The following is a 22,908-nucleotide window of genomic DNA, read 5'->3' as shown; positions in this document are numbered from 1 at the left end:
AGTACTAGGAGGACAAGATGGGTCACCACACTTGACTATATGATACTGGGAATGGAACCCAGGCCTTTGTGCATGGTAGCTAAACTGAGCTACATCCCAGTCTACAGGTTTTAGACAGAAAGGCATCATCAAAGCCTACCTGAACATGGATAACAGCTCACAAAAGTTGGAAACCTGAAGTACACTGCACAACCTACAGAAAAGTTCAAGGGACTGGAGAGTATCTCTTGCAGACAGTTGGCCTGGTCTGAGTAGCTTGCTGTTTCTATAAGTTTAGGGGTGAGGTTACTGCATCTGATGGGTTTCAGAAATTTCTTGAAGCTTTCAAGTTATTTACTTCCTGAATTTAACTTTAAAATTGCAACACACCATATGGCCAATCTTCCATTTTTGCTTTGTTTCTTTTTCTTTCATTCTCTCTCTTCCATTTTGTTTTGAGATTGGGGTTTCCTGCAGCTCAGGCTTGCCTCAAACTTGCTATGAAGCCAAGGATGACCATGAACATCTGATCCCCTTGCCTCTACCTCCCATGCACTAGAATTACAGGTGTGTGCCACACTGCCCAGTTTACATGGTGTCAAGAGACTAAATCCAAGGGCTTTGTGCATTCCAGGCAAATATTCTACCAACTGTGCTGCATGCCCATGCCTACTTAGCCTTTTTAATATTAAAAAATTATAATTGCCTTAATATTTTTCTGCCAGCTCTCTACTGGTGTTAAGTCCTAGGCCAAATTATTCTTCTCTTTTCCAAGCATCATCCTTCTTCTTTGCCAGTTGTCATGTGACCTTGGTCTACTTGCATTTGTAGTCCTCTTGAACTTTGCTTTGCATTGTACTTGGATCCTTTCTAGTCTTGTTTTTGTTTTTTGTTGTTGTTGTTGATTTAATTGGCTGGATACTAGTAGTGTGCCAATTATTCTCCATTACTGAGGTGTGTCTTGCTGAGTAGCTAGTCCAAGCCTGCGAGGTGTGAGTTTTAGTCTGGTAACTAGGACAAGGCTCTTTTCCCAACTGAAAGCCAGGCAATTTTCACTCCATTCCTCCTACAGATCGTTGCTTGGTACAGCGGTCTTCCTCACATGTGTGCACTAGGCAGTACTCGCCTGAATGCTCAAGGGGTTCCTGACCTATCTGGCTTTCCATCTAGCTCTTTCATCTCTGGTGTTCTGCTCCATTAACTCCATCTGTCTGTCCTCTCCACTGTATTTCCTCAATTCAGGTGGTCCCGTGTTCCACCTCCCTTACTCTCTCCAAGTTCAGTACACTGGGGCTCAGCATTTCCATCCTTTGTGTATGTGATGCTTAAGATCAAACTCAGGGCCTTGCACCACCAGAGCAACACTCTAACCACCATCTTTTTCTCATACCCAGTGTCTTGAAGGCATTGCCTTATGAATATTGACTGGTTCATTGCTTCCCTCAGGCAAGAGAGTAAATTTGGTCTGTGTTACTCCATTTGACTGTTAAGAGTAGTCCGTGGACTTTCCCAGCTGCAAACAGTGGTAGTAAAAAAATAGATTTGCTAGACTGTGGCAAAGTAGCTGCTACCAAGCCTGATGACCTGTGTTCAATCCCCAGAGCTTATGTAGAGAGAAAAGACACCCAAAGTTGTCTTCTGACCTGCAGAAGCACCATGGTATACACACACAAACACACACAGACAAGTAAAGAACAGAAACAATTGCTAATGAATGTTTCCTTTGAAAGAGTGGTTTCTAGTTGCCAGGACTCTGCCCACATGACTCAGATCCTCATAACCATATGCATGATCTTATCCTCACCTGTTTGAGAGCCAAATTAGAAAAAGGCCTAGGTGACACTGGCTTGCATCTCAGATGGGACTACTAGTCCCAAGGACATCTTTGCGAATATCTTGCTGCAGTTGAGGGGAGCTGCCTGACAGAGTCCTTGGCTATTTACTTTGTGAATTAAAAGTCTCCACTTATAGCCTGGCTCTTCATGCCATGTGTTCCACGGTCTTATCTAGGTAAATGGCATAAGAAAACGAGTGGGAAGAAGTCAAGGTAGGGAGGCGAGTTTCTCAGGCCTTTGGATTCTAAGTCTAGGGCTCCTGACTCAAACAGAGTATCCATGACGGGTCCAGGTGTAACAGAGGCAGCTGTGCAGCCTATGCTTGTTGATTACCCTCTTGCTTGCTTTCTGAAAAAATTGCATCTTCCTGAAAAATGATTCCTTTTTCATCTTTTTTTTTTTTTTAAGACAAAGTGTTTCTACATTTGCCTAGGCTGGCCATGAATGCGTGTTCAGTCCTCCTCAGCCTCCCAAATACTAATGTTAGGGGCATTTGTTACCACAGCAGGCTTCTAATAATTCTTTGGGATTCTAAAACTGTCTTTTAGCTGAAGCTGAGAATGATCACAATAGTTGAGACACCGAGGGTCTCAACTGTGGGATGACATGTGCCAGGTGGCCTGCAATGGCAAGCCTGAGGTTTTGCTGTGTAGCAGCTAACTCAGACACACCAAAGATGAACTTCTACAGGGAGAAAAGGGCAGGAAGAAGATGACACTGGAAGATTCTTTCAGGCTCCAATGTTGTCGCTGCCACGGCAGGAAAGAGACTTGGGGTGAGGGAGGACAAAACATCAGAAGGAAAAGGCAAGGAAGGCAGTTTGGTATCCAATGCATGTTCATTTATTTTACACTTAGAAAAGAAATTGCCCTCCCCTTGTCCCATCCCTCCCCCCACACACAAAGTGTCTCTTTTTACAAACATTTAAAAATTAAACCAAATGAAGATAGACAAGTTAATTTCAGTACAATTATTTTTTCAGTGTAGCTGTCATAATTAGAGTTTAAATTTCCTACAAGTGACCAATGTCCAAGTGACTTATAGGGATATCCTGATCGACCAAAAGAAACTCCATATTCCAAGTTAGCAAATTCTAGTACAAAAATAGTCCATGTGTCAGAACAGCTTTGCTTTTACACAGGCTTCAAATCCGTCTGCTGACTGCATAATCCCTAGTGCTCCCAGGCTCTTGTTCTCACAAATGGCTCATTCGTCATAGCTGAAGCAGCACAGCACCTGCAGTGGCAGGAGCCAGTGTCTACCTTGGGGCTGAGCTGAAGACAGGCTCAGGAGATCCCTGCTGGCCCCAGGGCGGCAAGGCAGAGGCACTGTCCCAGCCCCAGGTCCACAGTTGGGACTGTCTGAAGGGACAAGCTGCCCCCTTTTGGAGTCATCCCAGGCCTGGGACATAGGGCATGTCCACCCAGGAAACTGGGCTGGTGCTGGTGCAGGATGACACACCTCTGCCAAGGTCTCTTCCCACTACGGCCCTGACAGGTTGGGGCTAGCTCCGGGCCCCTGCCAGTGGCAAGAGTGTGGCCCTGCCCTTGCTGCAGCTGGGGCAAGCCAGGGCAGGCTATTTGTCTTTTAGGATGTCCAACTGTTCCTGGCACTCAGTAAAGAGGCGCTGGAATCGAAGATTCTGTCCGATGACTGGCAGCAGTTCCTTCAACAGCTCCCTCTTCCGCAGACCCTGTGGACACAAGAGTAACAGCTGAGGGATGTGTCTGAGGAGGTCCAGACCATGGGGCCTTTCCTGGCTTGGCAGAAACTCCACAACTGATGAGATGAAGAGAGCTAAAAGGCAGGATCAGAGGAGTATGCATGAGGAAAGGGTGGCTAGCAGGGACGTTGTGGTACAGGGACGGAGGAAAGACCAGCCTCTTTCCAGTCCTGACCTACATTTGCCAACACAGTCACCACTAACCTTGCACTTCCTAGGTGGGGTTCTTAGAGATCTAACCTTATAGGGTGAAACAAGTGTCATAGCAGGATTGAGAGCAGCTAGGCTGCTCCTCAAACTGATGTTTTCTTATTCCAGGCATTGCAGGGTAATCCTGGGTTAATAAGGCACCTAGGGGTAGTGATGGTTTCTGGTGTTCTTCCTGTTTCTCTTCCCTTGATCCTGCTGCCAGTCTGCAGCAGTCATTACTAGGCACGCTCTCTGTCTCACAGGCCACAAAGTAAGTCTAAACAACTGTATCAAAAAGAAACCAGCCAGACAGAAGGCAAAAGCCAAGGACAGAGAAGGCCTAGAACTAAGCAGATAATGGGAGCTGCCTGAGGCCAGGTCAGATCAGGGAGGCAACTCAAGATACAGGAACTGTCCCAGCTGAGAGGAGAAGCTACTTGAGTAATGGCTGGTGGTGGGTGAAGGACACACCAGAGTATTTGGGTTCCTTGGGTTCCTGGTTCAATCCCCAGCACATACATATAAAAAGAAAATCACAACATATTCTCAATTTTATTTTTGAAACAAAGTCTCATACAATCAAGCTAGCCTTAAACTCCCTATTTTGCCAAGGATGACCTTAAACATATTGTCCTCTTGCTTCTGTCACCTATGCACTGGGATTTACCATGACACCAGTGCTACAGCCTCAACCCTACAATCTAGATTTCTTTAAATATACCCAAAATTCTATTTAAAATATGAGTGAGTTATATAGTATTCTTAGGATCAGGAAGCAGGCTCAGTGAAAAAGCATTTCCATTGAATGTACAAGACTCCAGGCTCCATATCCAGCAGTCTGCAAAGGACAACAATACATAACCATGGACAAAGGAAATTGGAAGTTAAAGATGAAAAAGGGTGTTATGAAAATTAACAAGGTGCTGGGTCAAGAGCTTGTTAGTAACAAGCTTCACTCTGAAAGAAACTCTTATCAAAGTACCAGGTTTGTAAAATGTCCTCTAAGGAATACCCAAAAATCAGGATTTTCCAACCTATACAAACTTAGAGAGCAAAAAAGAAACAACCCAAATCCACCTATTTTGCAAATAACCCAGGTCAGCCTTAAACTAAATAACAGCAGTGTAGAAATGAAACAGATTCTGTAACTGATGGATGTCACCATGAAACCACATGCACAAATCCCTTATAATTAACAATCTTTTTAAATGAAAACTATAACCAAGTTGGGTTTAATTCAGAAAAGCAAGGGACATTAGATAATAAAAAAATGTACAATTTATTCTATTAAAAGATTTCAAAATTGTACTAAAGTGCTTAGCAAAAAACATTAAGAGAGGTGAGAACAGCATGGTACTAGAAAATAGAAAATGCTAATTTAAGGTGATTTGATTTCTTATTCCATGTAGAAAACAAAAGTACTGGCAAGTAAGCTAAATAAAAACAACAGATATAACTGCACATGGTGGTATGTCTGCAATCTCAGCATTTGAAAAGTGGGGGCAGGAGGACTGCATATTTCAGGCCCAGAAGGAGGGGGAGAAGGAGGAAAAGGAAAAAAAAAGGAGGGGAATGAAGAAGAATAAAAGGAGGAGAAGAGGAAAAAGAAAAAAAAGGACAAAAAGGAGAAAGAGGAGGAGGAGGAGGAGGAGAAGCCACCACCCACTGTAATGGTATACACGTTTAATCCCAGAAGGCAGAGGCAGCAGAAGCATCTCTGAGTTGAGACCAGCCTAGTCTACATTAATGAGTTCCAGGACAGCAAGAGCTACTTTGTAAGACCCTGTCTCAAAAACAAACACAAACAAAAAAATATATTTTTTAAAGCATACTTAGAGATAATAAAAAGATCTTTGTGACACTGAAAAAAACATCAAACAAAATTTATGAATAATGAGCATATAAGAAAGAGAAGAGCTTCAAGCCAAAGGAACAGATAATATTTGCAATGATTCAAAACAGAAAATTTCCCAAACTTAAGGAGAGTACCATTCAGACAATAAACTTACAGAACATCAAGTAAACAAAATCACATCACAGTTAAAAAGCTAAACATATAGGGGAACAAGGAAAGAGTACCTCAAGCTCCAAAAGAGAAGGGCCAAGTCACATGTAAAACCAGGCCAGAACAATTACTCGCTTCTCAATACAAACGTTAGGAGCCAGAAGGGGTTAGATGTAACTCTCAATTTCTGAAAGAACACAATGCAAACTCAGCCTAATATACCTTGCAAAACTGTCCGTTACAACTGAAGGAGGAAAAAAAACTCTCCCTGGCAAAAGTAGGCTAATGGGAGCTGGACAGATGGCTGAGGTTGTTGTTCTTTCAGATTACTGGGTGCTTATAACCATCTGTAACTCTAGCTCCAGAGGATTCAATGCCCTGGTCTGGCCTCCACAGGCACCTGCACATACATGGCAAGCATTCATGTGTGTACATGTGCAAGCAAGCAAGGGCAGCCAGGGCTCTGGCTCTGTTACACAGAGAAACATTGTCTCAAAAAAGAAAGGAAGGAAGGGAGGGAGGGAGGGAGGGAGGGAGGGAGGGAGGGAGGGAGGGAGGGAGAAAGGGAGGGAGGGAGAAAGGGAGGGAGGGAGAAAGGGAGGGAGGGAGGGAGGGAGGGAGGGAGGGAGGGAGGGAGGGAAGGAAGGAAGGAAGGAAGGAAGGAAGGAAGGAAGGAAGGAAGGAAGGAAGGAAGGAAGGAAGGATTAAATGTTAGAACAATCTAAAACATCAAAAATAATTTAGGAGTTTTATAATAGATGAAGTAACAGCCTATCTCATAAACGGATTACAGCAAGTTAAAAACTCAAAACATAAACTTGAAACTCATGTGTATGCAAACACACATGCTCCAATTACACCTAATAAACTAATGAGGGGTGGGGAGGGGATGTGGATGAAATACCTGGTAGGGGAAAGGGCTTGCCTTTCCCCCTACCAGGTAGGCTCCGCTCCAGTCTACAGGCCTGAACAACTCCTGGTTCTCTCGACCATGCCCACCAGGTAAACTCTGCCACTTCCCATCTGGTAAACCATCCAACACTCTGCCTCACTCCATTGGCCCAAGAGTTCCTCCAAGACCTCACTTCCAAGTGCTGCCAGGCAACCTGGCTACTTCTGGATCTTCCATCCCCACCCCTCAGATGAGGCCTGCTTCCTCCCAGCCTGTAAGCCACTGGTTCGCCTGGGATCTCACTGCTCAGCACCCCCAGGGAGGCCCTAAACCCCCTGACTTAACATCCCCCCTGACTATACATCCCAAGATCTCTTGATTCCAACAGCCAGCTGGCCGGTGGAAATCAGCCATAGAGAAACACCAGAAGGCAGCAGGGGGAGGACTGTGAAGGTATGTGAGTCTCAGTAGACAAAGAGGGGTAGAACCTGTAGGTACAAGAAGCCTACAGATATCTAAACAGACAGGGCCAAAACAAGCAATCCCCACAACGTATTATGGATAAAACAATAAAAACATAAAATAAAGAAAGAGAATTAACAGCCACAAGAGAAAAGGTCAAATCACCAAAAACCCATCAGAATAACACCTTCAACAGAAAATGTTGAAAGCCAGAAGGGAATAGAAATATGTATTGCAAGTTGTAAAATACCACAAATGCCAATACAGACCCAGCAAAATGCCAGCAAAACCATCTACAAAATATTGAAGGAGAAATAAAATCTTCTATGATAAAATCAGATGGGAGGAATTTATGCTGACTAAGCCAACTACCAGAAGGAACACTTGAATCTGACAAAAAGGCTAAACAAACACACCCAAGTCACAGGGAATAAATAAATAATGCCAGGAGAGCTAATCAAAAGGGGTCAAAAAAGAAAAAGAAAAAGAAAAAAGAAACAAACAAAGAAAGGATACATATCTTCAAGTAATAACTGAAAATTAATGGCCTCAATTTCTCAATATAAAGAGACTAGGATATTAGGTGAGAAAACAGGATCCATCTTTTTGCTGCTTTAGAGAAACATATCTCACCATCATGACAGACATCACTTCGGAATTAAAGACTAAAACGGGGTGTTCTAACCACACAGAACTAAGAAACAAACAGGCATAGCTATTCTAATTATCTGACTAAACAGACTGTAGACCAAAGCTAGTCAGAGAGATGAGAGGGACCGCTACCTTCTTATTAAGAGAGACAATCACGAAGAGGATATTACAATCCTAAACACATGCACACCAAACAACACACGGGCGCCCAACGTCATAAAAGACATACGAATAGATCAAAACCCACTCTCCACAACAGACAGATCAAAAAGACAAAAACAAGACAGAGAAGCAGTGGGGCTGAAAGGCATCAGGAATCAATGGGCCTAATATATATACAGAATACTTCACCCTAACACTGAAGAATACATGTTCTTCTTTGCAGCCCATGGTATTTTCTCCAAAATAGACCATTTATTCAGACATAAAGCAAGTTTCAACAAATATAAGAAAACTTAAATAGCATCCTGCATTCTCTCTGAGCACAAAAGAATAAAGCTAGGTATCAACAGCAATACAAACTACAGAAATTACACAAACGTATAGAGACCAAACAATATACTACTGAATGATAACTGGGTCAAGGAAGATATCAAAATTTAAGAGAAGACAAGTAAACCAAAACTTACAGGACATAATGAAGGCAGCCCTAAGAAAAAAATGTACAACCTAAGTTACAGCCAGGGTGAGGAGGAGTGTCTGAGCTTAAAGGCCAGGATGCCCAGCTTTGCAGGCGTGACCCACACATGCTATTCCACTGTTCGAAGCTTCAGATTTGTGAACTGCAAAATGGATTTAATCACAGCAACTTCACTGGGCTGCAGAGAAGACTAAAAGACAACATATGTGCAAGATCCTTGTGTGAGAGTCTTGGAAGCCAAGCCTGGCACCACAGAGCATACCATTTTCATCCTAGACCACCACAGCATGGAGACACCCAGGACACTGTCAGGCAGTATTTCAGAACTACTCGGCACCCAGTGTGGGAACAAAAAAGGGCCCTTGGAAATGAGGCTCTCACCATGACAGCCTGACTCTTAGCAAGGACTCAGCCCTAGGAATCCCAAGCACTACAGAAACCCCCATGAACTTCAATGGTGAGGATTAGCCAGGCTTGCCTTTGTCCTCAGGAGCTCAGAATGTCTCCAGCTGTATCTGTGGGATATCTGGGGTCCCTGAAATATCTCTCTGGCCCTGTCTCAGGCACTCTCTGCATCAGTGGCAACCCCATGTACTGAAGAGTGAACTGACCTCTTCCTGATCAAGATTTAGCTTCCAATAGGGGTCTGGAAACCTCAAGGGAGTTTCATGGGTTGTGTGTGGACCCCAAGAATGGAATGTGGGTAGACATTATTTTAATATTCATGTATTTATAGCATGTGCTCATTTAAAATTTTTAAAATTTAGCTCATTTAAAAATTTTTGAGAGACTTCAAATTAATAACTTAATGTTGTTCCTTAAGGTCTTGGAAAAACAAGGACAAACAAAAACAGTGAACAGAAAGAGATAATCACAAGCAAAGGTGAAATTAAGAAAACAAAAAAGGAAGAAAGAGCTGGTTCTCTCAAAGAATTAATAAGATTGGCAAACCTTTAAACAAATTCGTAACAACTATGACTGGGCAAAGTTTCCTCCAAAATTTCTCAGCTGGAGCCATCTTTGGTTTAACTTGAAACTGATCCCCACCTTTTCTATCCCACCATGAAATGTCCCATGGGAAAGTACTCAACCTTGATCTAGAACTCAGGGTCGAAATGCCCCAGCTACAGCTAACTGCATGTTTTTGGCTTCACTGCTTGCTGACTTTACTTTCCCTTGCAACTGCCCACAAAGATATAAATTTTCTGTGTTCTTTGCCTTAAAAAGTTCCCTGTAAAATGTATTCTAGGCTGCTCTATGGTAAGTGTTTCTCTCCATACAGTTATCAGCTGTTGGCTGGCTTAATACAGACTCTCATTATGGACCCTGTTTATCCTGAGTGATCTTTGGGTCTCTATCCCTTAACATTTGGAGGTCCCACCAAAATTTTTTTTTCACAACCTTCACCAGTTTGACCAACCCCAAGGTGTCAGCACAACATGGCTGACGGAGTTTGAAGCACTCCAGAAACCTCCTGTATAAATAAATTTCAAAACTCCTTCAGTGAGTCACCTGGTTTGTTACTCGGAGATATAAGTCTAAGGTGCCTTCTGCTTGGACACATAGGAGAGGTCAGATTAGCAGCTGCCTGTCAGGGTGACATCTGTGTGAGATGTCACCAGATTCCTCAGGTCTGTTCAGGTGTGTGAATACATGATAGCCACCCTTAAATAGTCCCCGTATTTTTATTTTTTGCTCTGTATCTCTATATCCATAGGTCCAAATGCACTGGAGAACGGGCAGGCACTCAACATCACCTACCACCCAGTTAGCTCCAGATATTAGAAAGAAACTACAAAAGTTAGAGGGATTTGCAGGTGTAAACAGGTCCCTGTTGTTGAAGGTAGCTCAAAAGTTGTTAACAAAGAACCTATCAAGAGCCAGAGAAACAAGACTTATCGGGCCATAAAAATTAAACAGTGGTCCTGTGAGAAAACCCAGATAATAAACCAGTCCAGCGTAACAGACACAAAGGTCACCAATGCAACGACAAAGGACATTAGAAAGATAAGTGCCCTAATACGAAGACAAAGAATGATCAGCCCAAGTTCCTGACTGAGCCTAGGCTAGCACTTTAACTTGGGGCCAAAGCAACTGACTTCTTGGTACTGGGGCAACATATTTGGTGCCCTAGGCCAATTAACTGATCAAAAGATCCAGCCAGGTGCAGTGGCACACTATAATCCCAACACTTGGCGAGGCAGAGGCAGGCGGATCTCTCTGAGTTCAAGGCTAACCTGGTTTACAAAGCAAGTCCAGGACAGCCAGGGTTCTGTTAAACACAGAAATCCTGTCTCAAAAGAAACAAAGGGGGGGGGGAGGTTATCAGTCCAAGGGCAACAGAAAAAACAGCCTAATACCCCTGGACCACCACCTCTTCCATCAACCTAGGAAAGAGAACAGTATACAGTTCTTGAGCTCACCTGACTGTCCCTAACCTTTTATCAAGAGACATTTTACATAAACTGAAAGCCACTACCACCTTCTCTGATGAGATGCAGCTAGACTTACAGACACCCAGCAAAATTTTGATGTCTTACCCAAAAGTATCTCCTAGCTAAAAGTCCTGTCCTCAATCAAAAGATACAGTAACATATTCCTAGAGGTATAGGCAGAAACTACCCCACCCCACCCAACACCAAGTTCCTATAATTGTTCAACTAACCAGTTCAGCTATCCCTGTCCAGATTACATAATACCACCAGGAGTATGTCTACAACCCCAGCATTCAGGGAGAAAGAGGCAGGTGGATCTCAGTGAGTTCTGAAGCCAGCCTGGTCTACAAAGTGAGTCCAGGACAGCCTAGACTACACAGAGAAACCCTGTCTCAGAAAACAAACAAACAAAACCACAGACTAAATAATACATACCCAATTACCCCAGAAGCAAAAGGAGGATTGCAGTCCCTATTGACTGGCTTAGAGAGACAGGCATCCAGTGCCCTGCCAGTCACCCTGGAATACATCTCTCCTGCCTGTGAAGAAACCTGGGACCTCTGACTGTAGACCCATCCAGGATCTGAGAGAAATAAATAAGAGGATCGAGACCATCATCCCATGGCCCCAAACCCATACACTCTCATGAGTCTGATTCCTCCAGAGAAACAGGTATACACTGAAAGATGCACTCTTCAGCCTCCCATTGGCAGAGGTGAGTCAAGCCACCTTTGCTTTGGAATAGAGAGACCCAGAGTGATGACACTGCGGGCAATTTACCTGGACCAAGTTGCCCCAAGGATTTAAAACTCTGCAACCTTGTTTCATGAGGTATTAGATACTTGACCTCCTCACCTTCCGTCAGGTTTCCCAGGACCATACTCTTAATGTATGTAGGCAACCTCCTCCTAACCTCTGAACCTGAAAGAGATTGTCTAAGGGCCACTAAAGGACTGCTACAACAAGTACAGACCCTGAGCTACAGAGTGTCAGCTAAGAAGGCCCAACTTTGTACATCAGAGGCTGCCTATCTCGGCTACCAGGGAGGTAAGGCAAAAAAATAGGACTGCTGTCGTCCTTCAGATCCCAACCCCAAGGGACTAAGAAACAGGTTCAAGAGTTCCTAGGTGCACTTGGATATTGCTGCCTCTGGATACCAGGGTTTGCTCTACTTCCACCTGTAACTGCCAACCAGGATGCAGGATGTATTCTTTGCCTTTAAAAGCTCTCTGTAAAATGCATTCAAGGCTGGCCTGTGAGAAGTCTTTCTCTCCAGGCAGTCACCAGCTGCCAGCCAGCATAATATAGACTGTCAACTGGGATTTTGGTCTTGCCCAGTGATCTTTTGGTCTCTATACCACAAGACAATGAGAAAACAAACAAAAACTAAGAAGACCCAAATTAACAAATTAGGACATCAGAAGGGAGACAAAACAACAGAAAAAAATGAAATTCAGAAAATAATAAAGACATTTTAAAAATCTATTCCACTAAATTAGAAAATCTAAAAGAAATAGACTAATTCCTAAATGCACACAGCATAACAAAATTAAACCAAGACAAAGTAAATAACTTTAAAAGATCCATAACTAACAGCAAAACAAAAGCAGTAATGGTCTCCTACTGAAAAGGCCAAGTCCCAGAGCTCTGAAGAACTGACACCAACACTACTGAAATCACTACATGAAATAGAAAAAAAAAAATCCCAGACTCTTTTAATGGAGCCAATGTTATCCTGGCTTACCCTAAGCCAGATAAAGATATAACAACAACAAATTTAAACAAGATCCTTCCAATGAACACTGCTGAAAAAAATTCTCAAAGAAATACTTGCAAAATAAATTCAATTTCATGCCAAGAACATCCATCATGACCAAGATGGTGGCATTACAGATAGGCAGAGATATCAACAAATATACCCATCACATAGATTAAAGATAGAAATCATTTCTATAAACATAGAAAAAGACTGACAAACTCCAACATGGCTACATGATCAAAGTAGAAGGAGCATATTTCAACATATTAAAGGTTATGTACAAAACACCATTAGCCAACATCATACTAAATGGAAAAAAAGCTCAAAATATTCCCAGTGTGATCAAGAACAAGTCCTAAGTGTCTAATCTCTTCACTACTACTCAATATAGTCCTTGAAGTCTTAGCTAGATCAGCAACCATGTACACTTTTGTATTCTCTAAAAACCCTAAAGACAGAATCCCAAAAGTATGTGCAAAGCCATGAAAATCAGATTATACTGGATTTTCTAGCAATAACCCTCAATGCTAGAAGTCTGAGGAAGACTATTATCAACAGGGCCTTTAGGAAGAAGATTCTGAACCCAGAATTTCATTACCCAACTGAAAGTACCAATGAAAGAAAGACTCAGCCACTGTACCCACAACGCCTTCAAAGCCTGTGAGTATTACTACGCTGCACAGCTGTTCCTTAACACACTATGTTCTCCCACATCAGGACGTTTGCACCTGTTTTTCCCTCGGCCTGGACATTTTTCCTTCAAACATGTGCATGACTTTGTGCCTCTCCTTTTCTGGGTTTCATCTTTTCAGGAAGGCGGGCCTTTTAGATCACTCAGTACATAATAACATTCCATCAATGCTGTTACCCACCTCACGTCTTTATCCTTTTTTTTTTTTTTCTAACACACAAGATACTATATATGATAAGTGTGTCCCTCTCCACAAGAAGGAAAATAGGTCCGCCTTGTACACTGAGGCTGCACCATGCCTGGGATGTACCTGTCAGAGCAGGCGCTGGCTGTGAGCTAACTCTTGGATCCACAGTTTCTCCCTTCCTTTGCCAACTGGTTTTCCAATTCTGTCAATGGCACTCCCATCCACCTTTGTCAAGCCAAAAACTATGAAGGTGAAAAGTTCATTAACCCTTTTTCTCCCACAGAACTCACCTATCTACCAAGTCTTGTTGCTACTAAAAACATACTGGATCTATCTCCTTGCCCTTCTCCATGACCACTGCACTGATCCAACTTACCATCGACTCCTGGCTCCTCGGGAGAGCTTATGTCTACTTTCTGCATCTGTCTCCCCAATATCCCACACCACTTTCTCCTCTGTCTCCTGTGGGCCAGTCAATGCAAGCTCACGTGTATAGCAAGCCTTTTCTGCCTTCCTCGTTACCTCCACCAAAATGTTTGGCCCAAGGCTGCAGGGCTGCTTCTCCTCATCTTCCTTGAGTTTCATCTACAATGTCCTCTCTGCAGCCTTGCCACCCTTCTAGACCAATTCAGTCTCAAGCTATGCCGATGTGCACTCTCTTGCCAGAGACACTGGTCCTCACAAGGATAGGGCTTGACTCTTATTTAAAAAAAAAAAAAAAAGAGGTAGGTCTCACTCTGTAGCCATAGCGGCTCTGGAATTTTCTATGTAAACCAGGTTGGCCTTGAACTCACAGAGATCTGCCTCTGCTTCTCAAGTACTAGGATTAAAGCCATTTGTCACTATTCCTGGCATCATCCTTCTTCACTCTTACTACCACACCAAAAGTGCTGGTAAGGCACTTCCCTCAGCATGGATGCGACCAGTGCCTACCTAACTCCTGTGTGGGTGTGCAGTGACACTACGCCAGTATCCCGCTGACACCGTGGCTCAGGCAGGCAGCTGGGTGCCTCATGGCAAGAACTCTCAAAGCATTCTTTGAGATAGGCAGAAATATTCTATTTTTAAAATTCTACCTGCATGAAATGTGATACAGTTCTTGTGGCAAGAATGAAAGAAGCACCTACCACTACTGTTGACTCCCACTGGCTTCCAGTGGAACAGTGAACTGGACCCAGTAAGTCCTTGCATATTTCTCGAAGTCGATATTCAAATCCTAATCATAGAAAAACAAAACAACAAAAACAGAAACACATTATTAAAAGAAATGAAAATTAAGAATATGCTAAGTTGCATGCATATCCAAACTGACTCTCTCTCTCTCCCTCTCTCTCTCTCTCTCTCTCACACACACACACACACACACACACACACACACACACACACACACCAGCCCCAGGACAATATGCAGCACCCTCCCTGTCTGCTGGGCCCATGGAAGCAAGACACAGGCACCTCTCTGATTAAAAATAGTGGGAAAACATGGGAAACTGGTAAAGGGAATGGGATAAAAGGACCTGTTTTAGAGACAAGAAGGTCAGAAGTAGGGAGTCAACTTCAAAATAGGGGAATGGATTGGAAAGCTGACTACAGAATGATAACTGAGTATGGTAAGCAGCATCAAGGGACACAGGCAACTACAGTGGGGGCAGTGCTACCAAAAATCTAGAGGCAGGGCTCTAGGCAGTGTTTGGCCAGCTAAAGCCATAGGGACTAGATAGAATGAAATGGATGGAGCTAGAATCTGAGGAATCTGAGAAGTAAATAGTGTCTCATGTGGTTTAACACATGGTTCTTCCTCTCACAGCCAAGACAACAAGGGGAAAAGATTGGGCTTAGTGTGCTGTCCAGGGACAATGAATAGACAAATAAAAGTGAGGGGCCTGGAGGAGGCAGCGGCTCTGTGATATATTAGGGTAAGTTCTGCTCAACACCCAGGAAGGAGCAAACCATTTCTGGGGGACAGGGTACATGACCTAAGACATGATTGACATATCCCATGTATGAGGACCTGGGAGGTCAACATGTTTAGGAAGGCCAGTGAGCACACACTAAACACAGAGTCAGAGAGCACAGAGGTTAAAGTCCACCGTGAACACAAGGCTTTAGTAACAAACACGTACCATCACAGTGAGTCACATAAGCATGAGATATGAGCTCTGTGAGTCACTTGTAGACACTTGCTACATCTTTCTGTGTTTTAAATATTTAAATTTATTTTCTCTAAATCACATCAAAAAGGTCATGAAGGACAAAGCAAAGATAGACACTTGCTACATCTTTCTGTGTTTTAGATATTTAAATTATTTTCTTTAAATCATATCAAAAAGGTCATGAAGGACAAAGCAAAGAACAAGCAAGTCTGTGGAGAAGCTCTGAGAGCAGAGCTATGGTTGTGTGGGTCACAAGAGAGCTTTGGAAGGGCCAGTCCTATGCCACACACTAGAAGCCAAGCTCAAGGAATACGAAAGGTTGGTAAGACAAAATGAGAATTTGCCAACCAAATTCTGAGAAGTGACTAAAGATGACTGCACTGTCCTCTTCCAGCACACCTTGCTCTCTGTGGGTGAAACTGTTGATGGCACAGGCACCCTGAGAGCTTGGGGGGACAGGTGTAGACTGGAGGGCCCAGGGAGGCACTGGTGAGCATGCAGGATCTTCTAGCATTTAAGGAGCTCAGAGAAGGGAGAAAACTATCGTCAACAGACACCCTTCTTTGGAGTGACCTTACCTTCATTCACAAGGTACCGAGCATAGAGGAGGAGCCAGTGGCGGTACTCGTGGCTTGACTGCAGAGTAAGTGCCGCAGCAACCTGGTTCTCTAGGTAGGCCAGTGTGGTCTCCTGCTGTACCACATGAGGCACGGAGAAGAGCCGGGCAGCTTGCCTTCCAGAGCTGTAAAAACCAGCAAGGCAGGCACAATAAGACAGGATACACTACATTGGTGTAGAGGGGCTGCTCCGTGTATCCTTAATGTACAGAAAGGAGATGGAAGGGTGGAGAGCAAATAAGCTATCCAAGGCCTCCCATCCATCAGATTCCTGTCAATTCTATATCCCTATCACAAGTTGGGCCGCAGCATGGCATTCCAAAAGTGTCCTGCTTAGCACCTGCTGTTTAGGTCCCTGAAATGACAGGGACCTATCCCTATCCACTCCCAAACCCTGTGCCACATGGGTATCTATGACCTTTAGGACCCTCACTGACTGTCACCTGGGCCTTTGATGTGATTTTAGCAGTCCCTGAGACACACTTGACATAAGTCAAAGCTGACAACCCCTCTCACTGAGCTACAGTTAGGACACAGCAGACAAGTAGACACTACACCCAGATCCCTCCCAATACAGCAGTGCTGGCAGTGCCAAGATTATCAGCTCACATACTTGGAGGTGCGGCCCTGAATTATGGCTAACGGTCCTGAACACAGCATGGCATCCTGGGATGGCAGACTGTTCCTGAAGTCCGCACACTGAGCCAGTGAATCTTGCTTGTCAGAAACTAGGTTCCTGAGAAAGCAAAGGAAAAAGCAAATGTCAGGAAAACTAGAAGACAGAAAGATCAGGGGAGCAAACCATGCCCAACACACTGGCAGCACACCAGCGTAGCTGAGACGCACTGTCCTCCAAAACAGGTGTCCACTACTAGCAGGTTTACTAGTTGTGAGTCTGAGAAATGATTATTTTAAGACAAGGCTGACAGAGGAAGACAATGCAGCCCGTCCAGATGACACCTAGTAGGTTAGGGTCAGATAGTAGGGGAGGAGGTCCTCCCCTATCAGTGCACTAGGGAAGGGACATAGGGGGAGAAGAGGGAGGGAGGATGGAACCTGGAGGAGATAAAAAAGGGTGCTACAGCTGGGATACAAAGTGAATAAATTGTAATAAACAGTAATAATAATAATAAAAGATTCTGGATTGAAGAAAAAAAAAAGGCTGATGAGAGGAGTCTCACATTTTAGCTTCAGTCTTGGTAGCCTGATGTCTAAGGGACCCCTGTATGAAATGTATTAGGAATGCCTGGCTCACACAATGCTATGACTGCCCATGGAACTGTATGATCTGGCCATGCTCCATCTGCTGGGCACTAGCAGGTCTCCAAACTTTCTGTGCCTCCAACTTTCCTGGTAAGGCAGTTCTCCCACCTTTTTAGGACCTTGTACCTAACTGTTAAGAAAATATTCTTTATGAAACAGAGGGCTGTCCATGAATATTTTCAAAACAAAAAGTTGGTATCTTTTCCTTTTTCTGAGTCTGAAAAGTCAAACTTGGGATCCTCCTGTCTCAACTTCCTGAGTAAGTGCCATTGTTACAAGCATGTCCCACCACACCTGGCTTTAACAGAAAAATAAAACCTCAGTGTTGAGCATGAACTCATGCCCAACAACTCCTAACAGAAAAGGAGCTAGAAGGCAGCATGCTTTGGTTCTAAAGGAGTGGCTAGCATACAACTCATATACTGCTCATATCTGGTTAAATGCTCTCATGTGAGCTAGGATGATGGCTAAAATGGATAAAGCACTTGCTGCCTAAGCATGAGGACTGATATTTGGATCTCTAGCACCCACATAAAGCCAGGTAGGAAGACGAGCTGCCTATGATTGCAGTTTAAGAGCAGAGACAGATGATGCGGGGAGGGGACCTAGCTAGACTAGCCAATTACTAAGTTCCAGGTTGAATGAGACCTCCTGTCTTGGTAATTCAGGTGGACAGCAATAGAGGAAATCACCAGCCATCAGCCTTCACATGCACATGCACACATGTACATATACCTAGACACTTATCTACCCCCACACATGCAAATGTACACATATATATACATACACACACATTTTTTTTAAAAATCTCTAATGTATACACAAATTTTACAAAGTGGCTCCATTCCAACCTAGTCAAAGGAAATGTAGAAATCACATCACCAACTTGATTTTCTCAGTAAGTCTGGAAGACCATTTTTGATCCAGTTAAGCCCAGAATTGACTACTGAAAAGTCTATCATGGAGCTGATATTCTCATGTTGTTGATGGTTAAGGAGGCCAGTCTATCAAGGGTCACAAACGTTTTTCAGTATCTGTTCTGATAAAACTGGCTCCAGGAAATAATATAGAAAGCTGGTACCCTTACCCACAGACTCTGAAGGGAGGGAAGCCCAGATTCATAGTATCCTATGGGATGATAGTGCATATACAGGAAATCGGTGAGAGCTCAAAAGAAGCAAGGCCAAGCAGGGCGGACCACCAGGACCCAGCACTTGTGCCCTGTGTCCAGTGTAAACACACTCCCAGGGAACAGAACAGAGAAGCATCTTCTTACCATGTGGAGAGTGATGGATTAAAGCAGTATGCTTTCCCATCAGACAAGTTCATCACTGGAATACCATGCTGTGTTAGCAAGATCTGTGACACCGTCATATCACTTCCTGGGGGATATCACACAATAAATTCTAATCAGTAAGTATGACTACATATTCATTAATGGGAGAAATCTGAACCCGGGCTCCCACAGTCCCAACACTAAGCCTCTGGACTACTGCTACATAACCTGTATACTGCTTCTTGGTGCTTTAGCCAAGCCCTTTTGATACCCACCAGGACCTTTGTTGCCCATCTTAGGGACTCATTTAATCATCTGCCTAGAAGCATGTCTCCTAGCTATGTAAGTACAGCTCTTGCTCACTGTGAGTCTCAAGCTGTGCCCTAAACCTGGTTCTCTATATGGGCTAAGGGTCCATGAACCTTATCTGTATCAGACATGGGACTCTGCCCCCAGGGGAAGAAGAGTGCCCACCATATGTTTACCTGACAAGATGGAGTGTAGAGACTCTTCTTTCACCACAACCACCTGCCTGTGAACATCCCTAAAGAGACAGGGAACAGCTTACTCTATACCCAAGTCAAAGGCATCCTTATGTCTTTGCTGCTCAACACCCTGGTCCCTCTGCACATGTCCCCAGCCCACTCTGCCCAAATCTACAAAAAAACTTCCAGGCAACAGAGCCACCGGGCCACTCCCAACACCCACCCCCACCCTGAGAGACACAGGAGTGTATCCACCCTCTGCTAAGACACTCATTACCAGTGAATACAAACTGCTCTTGGGCCCACTGGATACTTCTTTGTTGGTTCCCCCCTCCACAGACCCCCCATAGCTAGGAGGACCCAGTCTGTGCCTGCCTCTCACCAGACAGACAGTGTGGCTGCAGCGGTGAGTGCCATGACGTAGGGGCCTGTGCAGTGCAAAGTGGAGATTGGAGATGGAAGGAGGATGGGAGGGAGCAAACGGCGACCACAGGTAGAGAACACCGACAGCATCCTCTTTTCACAGGCAACACATACCACATCACTGCAAGGGAAGAGGAGGGGAAGGCGTCACAGGGGCCGGGTGAATTGATGTAGAGCCTTGCTTCCTCCAAGGCCTTGGTGGGCCTGCTAATACATTTGCACAGAGCAAGTGCTGCTACTGGAATGGCAAGGAAAGAGTCAAGGAGCAGGGCAGGGGGACAACAGGGCAGACAATCTACTTGAGCTCTTACAAAGGGCCTTCTGCTTTCCCCTGTTTACCCAAAGAGCTGCTCACACTAATACTGACCAAAGGGTGCAGGTACCTCACAGAGCTACTACACCTGATGACCACCCCAAGTATGTCTAACACATCAAATAAGACCAGAGTGCCCAGATGATAGTCTCCTGGCTAACAACTCATCAGGGGAGTCCAGATAAGGCCTCGGGACAGGCTGGGAAAAGGGTGAGACTCCAGCATCACCTACTACAGGGGCACCAGGCTGCCAGGGTGAGTACGGAAGAGGCCTGTTACTCCCTGAGCAAGGAGTGCTTCAGAAGAGTACCTCATTAAGATGTGGTCTTCAAGGAAGCCTAGCACAAGGAGGCCACTGCCTTCCTAGCATGGCTTCCAATGTCAGGCCACTGGTGCATGGGTTGCTACAGTTCACACCCTAGCAAGACATATGGAGCCCCCTTCGTTATGTCCAACCCAGTGAGCCAGATACATAGTCTGTTTGGGCAATTTACCCCTGCTTAAGAGTACTCCCAACTCTTCCAGAATGAGACATGTTACTGGATTCTAAGGAAGGAGCGCAAGCAAGACACTCTAGTTTGCAAATGTCTATTTTCAAAACAAGAAAACTTTGAACAGGACCCAGTAGCAAGGAGGAAGCTCTCTTTGATGATGTGACTATGTCTTGTCAATCATCTTTCATGATCAGGGCCTTTGTTTAGCCAGGTCCAAGCAATGAAGCTCTGACACAGGCTTCAGCACTAGGCAGGGACCTCTGTAGGCTTGGCTTGTACAGGTCCAGTTCCAGCAGCTATGTTGCTATAGGAGAGTCTGTGCTGACATCCCTGGACTCTGCTGGGACATATTTGCCTCGGGACCGTAGATATATAATTGGTGCCCACAGCAGTACCAAACACATAGGAAGCTAGGTCTTAGAACTTAGTGAGCTATGCCAAGGAGGAGCAGAACTGTGGGGTCCTGAGGACCTAATACTATAAACTTATTTGGGTCCAAGGAAATCTTAAGACCTACCTACACAGCTAGGTGAGAGGTATTCACACATTACCTCAAGACAGGTAACTAAGGATCTAACTGAAATGGTTTTCTGAGTAATCACTGTTGAAATCCCTAGTAGAAGCGAAATGTCAATGGAACATAGTCACATCATCAAAGAGAGCTCCCTCCCTGATACTGGGTCCTGTTCAAAGTTTTCTTGTATTCATATTTTGAAAATAGACATTTGTAAACAAGAGACTGGTAAGTGACTGAAAGAAAGTGCTAGTCATCTTTTCCAAGTAAGACAAGAAGGATGGGATCCTTGTGCTGCTTTAAGAAAGCACTGGGTGACAACACTGAACCAAGACACCCCACCCCCAGTCCCACCTCCTGTGCAGTACAGGTTCTGACCAGCAGGACTAGGACTTGCAACACTAACAGTCCACCCTTCCCAGAACCTTGGATGAAAATCTAGGGTCCAGGGAAAGCACCTGCCCAGCCAAAGAGAGCTCTGCAGGCTGACCTCAGTCAGGGGTCTTGCTACACAGGGTAATAAACCCCAGGCTCAAAGCCTGCCTATGACAGCATGAGGTTAGGATACTGAACACTGACTACAGAGACTGAGATGGTGAATTAGCATGTTCAGGAGAAGGCCCAGTGGAGCCTCTATGGGATCCATCCTCTTCTCACAGGTCACATTCTATTAACTGTGCCTGCACTACCCATCACTGCTCTTACCAGCTGCCAGCAGCAGTGAGGACTCGGCTGGTGAGCACCGTCTCCCACTCCTTTCCTTCACGGTTGCACTTTAGGCGACTCAGCCTTATCCCCCCAACAGCGGTCACTTCATTTTCCACCTCAATGTACATAGAGGGGTCAGAGCTCACCTGTATGGAGAAAAGCAAACACATGTCTTTTAAGGTAACAGTGAGCCTGTTCAGGTGGTGGTCCCTGGACATATGGGACATTCAGGGACTGGATGGCAACCTGGGCTCTGAGGCAGAACAAAGACAACAAAGAGGCAAACTAGCTGGCTGGCCACCAGAGAAGTGACAAGGACCAGGAGATGCCAAGTTACAGAGGTGTAACTTGCCCAAGAATATACTGTAAGGACTACAGCCAGATGGAAATGAACTTAGGAGTAACCACCAAAGACTGCCATATTTGATAACAGGAAAGGATAAAAAAACTCCAATGTGCTTTCCACATTAACAAACTTCACTATGTAATACTACAGTATTACATAACACATTACATTATCATGGTCTGGTTCAGTGCCTGGCATGAAATGGATTCAGCCTTAGACATATCTGGAGATGTGTTCTACGTAAGTTGGATTTCTACGTAAGTTGGAAACCCAGCGAGAATAGCTGGCAAGTTTACATGAGTGCCTTACAAGTGGTTAAAAGCAAAGAGCTACAATCTCTTCTTCAATGACACAACCAAGGATGGCTCCATATGGTGCTGAGAGGTGAAGACACCTGGAGAAGATCTAATAGAACTTGAGAGTTTTAAGCTGCTGACTGCTGAAAGTAGTCAACACACATACAAACACACACACGCAAACACACACACCCATGAACAAACCACATAGCTGCTGTCCTTCCAACTCTTCTGCATGATCCAAAAAGACCTATGGCTAGACAAGATAGAGTCTATTCTCAAGTACCTGCAAACCAGCTCACACCATGTAGCCAGAGGCAAATGACATATAGAGAATCCAAGAAGGTTGTCTGAGCTGCGCGAAGCTAGATACAGAGAATGTGCAGTGAAGTGATAGTTAGGTGCAAGGCCACCAATGGGACATTTACATATAAGGGATTATTTATTTATTTATTCTAACACTGTGTTTGAATGATTTCATGGTTATAAGATACTACTCTTGGACTGAAGAGATGGCTCAGTGGTTTAAAGCATGTGTTGCTCTGGCAAAGAACCTGGGTTCAATTCCCAGC

General features: G+C 44.4%; 1 protein-coding gene across 5 annotated transcripts in view; it reads right to left on the bottom strand.

Annotated features, from left to right (window-relative positions):
• Positions 1 to 2,633: 2,633 nt before the first annotated feature.
• Positions 2,634 to 22,908, bottom strand: part of LOC110553324 (protein HIRA) — a 77,822-nt gene continuing 57,547 nt past the window's right edge. For all 5 annotated transcript variants that reach the window (XM_060370051.1, XM_021645175.2, XM_021645174.2 and 2 more), the window contains 8 exons: positions 21,692 to 21,840; positions 19,625 to 19,786; positions 19,243 to 19,301; positions 18,758 to 18,863; positions 16,832 to 16,954; positions 16,180 to 16,343; positions 14,576 to 14,664; positions 2,634 to 3,507 (listed from right to left, as the gene is read on the bottom strand). In XM_060370051.1, coding sequence (XP_060226034.1) covers positions 3,391 to 3,507; positions 14,576 to 14,664; positions 16,180 to 16,343; positions 16,832 to 16,954; positions 18,758 to 18,863; positions 19,243 to 19,301; positions 19,625 to 19,786; positions 21,692 to 21,840 — 969 coding nt within the window. In that variant the 3' untranslated portion in view covers positions 2,634 to 3,390. The remainder of the gene's footprint in view (positions 3,508 to 14,575; positions 14,665 to 16,179; positions 16,344 to 16,831; positions 16,955 to 18,757; positions 18,864 to 19,242; positions 19,302 to 19,624; positions 19,787 to 21,691; positions 21,841 to 22,908) is intronic.

This window comes from Meriones unguiculatus, chromosome 17 (assembly GCF_030254825.1).
Source record: "Meriones unguiculatus strain TT.TT164.6M chromosome 17, Bangor_MerUng_6.1, whole genome shotgun sequence".
Taxonomy (NCBI): domain Eukaryota; kingdom Metazoa; phylum Chordata; class Mammalia; order Rodentia; family Muridae; genus Meriones; species Meriones unguiculatus.
This window is presented reverse-complemented; position numbering and strand designations above follow the sequence as displayed.